The sequence below is a fragment of the Sorex fumeus genome, unplaced genomic scaffold, assembly GCF_029834395.1.
Source record: "Sorex fumeus unplaced genomic scaffold, SorFum_2.1 ptg000122l, whole genome shotgun sequence".
Taxonomy (NCBI): domain Eukaryota; kingdom Metazoa; phylum Chordata; class Mammalia; order Eulipotyphla; family Soricidae; genus Sorex; species Sorex fumeus.
Genome location: NW_026606179.1, coordinates 16,100,825 through 16,105,340, shown reverse-complemented (window position 1 = coordinate 16,105,340; position 4,516 = coordinate 16,100,825). Strand labels below are relative to the sequence as shown.

Below are 4,516 nucleotides of genomic sequence, written 5' to 3'. Positions count from 1 at the left end.
GAGGCTCGGGCCTTTCAAACCGCGGCGCGCGAGCGCGAGCGTCAAGACCACGCAAGCGCAGTCGCGCCGCCCCGGGAAGCGGTGCGTTTCCTTAGCAACAGGTTCCGCCTCCCTATGTCCCCGCCCCCTCCGGCCCCGCCTCCAGCGGCACGCCCCCGGGGCTCTCCCCAACCTAAACGACTCCAGCGGCCTCCGTGATTGGGGCTTCGAAGACATTCGCCCTTCTCATTGGACAAGTGCAGTCACCGCCTCAACCCAAGTCCAGAACCTGAATAGATTTTCGCAGCTTGGAACTGCCAGCGACAACACTTCCCCGCTATCCCTGCACTCACCTGACCCTCAAAACAGGAAAAAGAAAGCTCTGATCTCAGGGTTATACCTAAAGCCAAGGACCTAAATAAAACACAAAGCATGCGCCCAAACCAGACACACTCCCAGCTTAGTGCTTCCACCCATGCCTCAGTTTCCCAAGGTGACCTGTGGGCATTTGTCTCCTACCACACCTGTTCCCGACTGGTGACAGGCACCCCTCTGTTCGGTCCCTGTAAATCCCAGGGGTGCAGCCCCAGGCAAAGCCGGAGCTGGAGCCAGCCCGCACACAGAACAGGGAGCAATCAGAGCCAAGGAGGAAGTAAGGGGAAGGGACATAGGGCACCCAGGCCCCCGCAGAACGAGCCTGGACATGCTGGGCGCTCCCAGGTAAGGCACCACCCACGCTGGGCGCCTCCTTGGGACGAGGGAAGAGAATGGAGCACTTAGCCCTTAGAGCCACTCACACCTCCAGGAACTCGAATGACCTGACTCCTACCCTGGGCTTCAGGCCAAAAGAAAAGGGGGAGGGGGGCATGGGAATTCGAGGAAATGGGAGAATGGTACTCTGGGTCCTGCTAGAAGATACTGGAAGGCAGAAGCCTGGGGTCCCCGTGAAAGAGGCCCCAGGTTCCTTTGAGATTTTGGTCCCGCCTCCCCACCCCCGAGCTTCAGGGGCTGGACCTGAGATCTTACCTCAGCTATTTCTCACCCCAGGGTGAAGGTGGATCCGGACCCGCCCCTGCCTGGACTCCTATAAGGGCCAGCCCCGGGACTGCAGGCTCACACACATCATGAGGACCTCAGAGACACCTGGCTCCTTCCTGCTGGCCTTCGTGCTCCTCTGCACCCTGCTGGGTCTGGGTGAGTGACCCCGCCCCCATGCTGGCACCCTTAGCAAAAAGAACTGAGAGGAACCCCTCAGCAAGGGCTTTATGGAGAAAAGAATGGAACAATCTTGGGAGTCAGGAAGAGAGAACGGGCCACAGCGATAGAACAGCAGATAAGGTGCTTGCCACGCTCGACCCAGGTTTGATTCCTGGCATGGCATATGAGCCCCTGAGCACCACCAGGAATAATCCCTGAGTGTAGAGCCAGGTGTCACCCCTGAGCATCGTCTGGTGTGGCCGCAAAACAAAAACCAAGAAAAATAAAAGAGAAGCCTGGGTCTGGGAGGAAGGAAAGGGAGGAAACGCTCCAGCGCTCATGCATGGGGTCCCTGTGCAAGGAGGGAGGGGGGTTGGGGTTCTGAACACTCCGTTCTCCAGCTCTGGCTTCAACAGAGACAACTGATTCTAGGTCAGATGAGCACATGACTAGAGAAAGCGACATCTTTATATAGAGAGAAAAACGGGGGAGATACAAGAATGCTGGAGACTTAAGGAGTCCCCTAACCCCCTTCACCGTTGGGGATCTCCACGCTCTCTTCCTCATAAGGGCTGCAGATTCCATCCTCACGTATCCCAACCTGGTCTACGCATGCCCCTCCCCCCGCAAGACAGAGGGTCTTATGTCTCAGACCCCGCTGGACCGGAGGCTCGGCCAAAGTCCATCGCCACCTCCCCAGCCTGCTCAGAGGCCCCTCGCGTCCGAAGTCCCCCAATTAGTAATTAGCGAAACAGGCTCCACCGTGCGTCATCGCCCGCTTTGCGGGCATCGGGCATCGTTACCGGGTGCCAACAGACTCCCAATAGATCCCACCACCACGCTCCGCAGCCCTCCTCCCTCTGCCCGCCCCCACTCCCAGACCTGCAACCCCACCCTTTCCTCGGCAGGATGCCCCCTGAGCTGTGAGATGTGCCGGGGCTCGGGACCCACGTGCAGCGGAAAAGTGAAGACGTGTGAAGAGGGCAAGGACGCCTGCGTGACCGTCGTGGGAGAGTCGAGCACGAGTAGGGGGCGTGGCGTGGGGGCGGGGCGCTGCTGCGGGGAGGTCCAGGAGACACATCCCCCTAACACGAGGGAGGCGTGTTTCGAGGCTTCAGCACTGACTGACGGGTCCAAGGGTTCAGAAATAGACTCATTCTGGAAGAAAAATAGTGGTGGTGGGGTTGGGGGTGGGAGTGGGGGAAGAGACTTTCCCCAGGCAGTAGGGGGTAAGGAAAGGACATGGGGCCCCGGGGGAAGGGGGGACTGGGAAATAGCACAGGCACGAGGTGGCAGGCGGGGTATTGGGAGGAAAAGACTGGGAGGGATGCAGAACTTTGGAGGGGAGGAACTGTGGTAGAGGCCCCCAACTCCCCCCCCACGCCGCAATGAGAGTGCGACTGGAAGAGGGAGCTAAGGCTAATGGAAAGGAAAGCTGCCCCCCCCCCCCGAAGTGGAGATATATGGGGGGTATGGCTAGGGTGATAGGAAATTTTCCAGACTTGAGAAAGAATCGCCCCACAGGAAGAGTCCTCAGACCATCACAGCTCTAGAGGCTGTGATGGAACCAAGGGGTAGGGAGGAATCTGGGGTTGGAGAAAGCCCCCCTCCCTCAAGGAGCTGTGAAGTGGGGGACCTTAGGAGTAGGTTGATGGAGGAGACTCTGAGGTGGGATGGGGGAGGCTATGGACCTGGAAACCCAGCAGGTGACATGCCAACAGCGAGTGGTCTGGGGCAGTATAGGAGGGAATGCTAGAGACAGGTCTGTGGAGTTGGGGGGAGGGGTGAGGAAGGCGTGCTGCTCTGTGGGAATGGACTCCAAGGTGGGGATGAGCATTCCGAGGATAAGCAAACCTCAGCAGGGCCCGAAGGACACACAGGCCCCTGAGGCCAGACTCCTAGAGGTCAGCAATGGATTGATCTGGGGTGGGGTAGGGTGGCAGACCCCACTTCTGCTTTGGGGAAATGCTGAACTTCCCCAAGGCTGAACGGGGCCTGAGGCAGCTGGGATGAATGAATGGGAGAGTGACGGACGGACGTGTAGGAGGCTGGGAGAGATCACTGTAGGCAGCTCCGGCTGGCGAGGGCCAGAGTGACACCAACCATACAGCCTGCGCCCTGTTGTGTCGCGTCCCGCCTCTGTCCCCCCGCAGAGGGCCATCATTCCGTGAACACCTACAAGGGCTGCATGAAGTACAGCGACTGCTACTCGGGCTTCGTCTCCACCACCATGGGCCCCAAGGACTACATGGTCTCCAACACGCAGTGCTGCCAGGCCGATGGCTGCAACCAGGGATCCGTGCCCCGTGAGTACCAGCTTAGCCCCGGAACCCCGCTGGCAGTTCCAGGATGGAGAGTGTGGGGGCTGCTGCTCCTGCAGTACCGGGTATCACCCAGGCCACCCTGGTGGAGCTCACACCCAGTGATGCTTAGGGGATCATGAAGTGCTGGGGCTGGAACTGGCTTGGGCCCAGGCTGGACTGTCCTATCTCCGGACCCTTGGATCCCAGTGTCTTATTCATGCTGAGCCTGGGCCCCCCCCCCCAACCTGTCACACACCAGTGTGGTGGGGTGCTGAGGTCAGAGGAAAGAGTCAAAATTGTTCTCTGCCCCTTCCACACCGCCCTCACCCCCCAGCTCCCCAGAATAATCGGACTAAGAATGGCCTCCAGTGTCCTGCTTGCATCCAGCCCTTCCATGAGACTTGCCCGGGGACCCAGGCGGCCAGCTGCGTGGGCCAGGAAAATCACTGTGTTTACTTCGCAGGCAATGTGCAGGCTGGTGAGAGCTACCGAGGGTTCTGGAGGTGGGGATGGTAGGGGCCTGAGAGTTTCTAATGTCTAAGGGGAAGGGGAGCCCCAGATAATGGGGTAAGGGACCAAGACCCTTGAGTGCTGAAGAAGGAGCGGTGGGGAACTTCAATCCAAGTCTGAAACCCCCCCTCCCAGGTATCATCAGAACCAAATTTGCCACACGGGGCTGTGCCACGGAGAGCGCCTGCAACTCCAAGCCTGGGGCACAGGTGCCCTCTGCCTCCTACCTCTACTTCCTGCGCCGTGCAGACTGCATGAAAGCTACCCCAGTCCCCCAGGAGGGCTGAGTGAAGAACTGGCATCATAGCTGGAGGTCTTCGTGTCCTCAGCCTGAGGCTCCCCAAGTGCCTGCCAATTAAATGGGTTGACAGAGCAAGTCTGCGTCCTTCGTTTTTTATGAAGGGGTGACTGGCAGCCCAGACCCCTGGGCTAAATGCTGCTGCATTCCTAATCAAACCTCTGAAGCTGAGTCCTCATCCCCATTTACAGATGAGCACACAGAGGTATAGAATGTGACATTAGCCACT

At 59.0% G+C, this 4,516-nt stretch overlaps 1 protein-coding gene across 1 annotated transcript; it reads left to right on the top strand.

Annotated features, from left to right (window-relative positions):
- The first annotated feature begins 664 nt into the window (after positions 1-664).
- Positions 665-4,285, top strand: PINLYP (phospholipase A2 inhibitor and LY6/PLAUR domain containing). Its single transcript, XM_056137109.1, has 6 exons — positions 665-699; positions 1,027-1,173; positions 2,085-2,201; positions 3,330-3,482; positions 3,814-3,957; positions 4,125-4,285. Exons 2-6 carry the CDS (start codon positions 1,104-1,106, stop codon positions 4,274-4,276), a joined length of 636 nt encoding a protein of 211 aa, XP_055993084.1. The 5' UTR covers positions 665-699; positions 1,027-1,103; the 3' UTR covers positions 4,277-4,285.
- The last annotated feature ends 231 nt before the right edge of the window (positions 4,286-4,516 follow it).

Coding starts and splice junctions, on each gene's coding strand:
- PINLYP (XM_056137109.1), top strand. CDS start 1,104: ATGAGGACCTCAGAGACACCTGGCTCCTTCCTGCTGGCCTTCGTGCTC. Junction 1,174..2,084: donor CTGCACCCTGCTGGGTCTGG/GTGAGTGACCCC, acceptor TTTCCTCGGCAG/GATGCCCCCTGAGCTGTGAG. Junction 2,202..3,329: donor CGTGGGAGAGTCGAGCACGA/GTAGGGGGCGTG, acceptor GTCCCCCCGCAG/AGGGCCATCATTCCGTGAAC.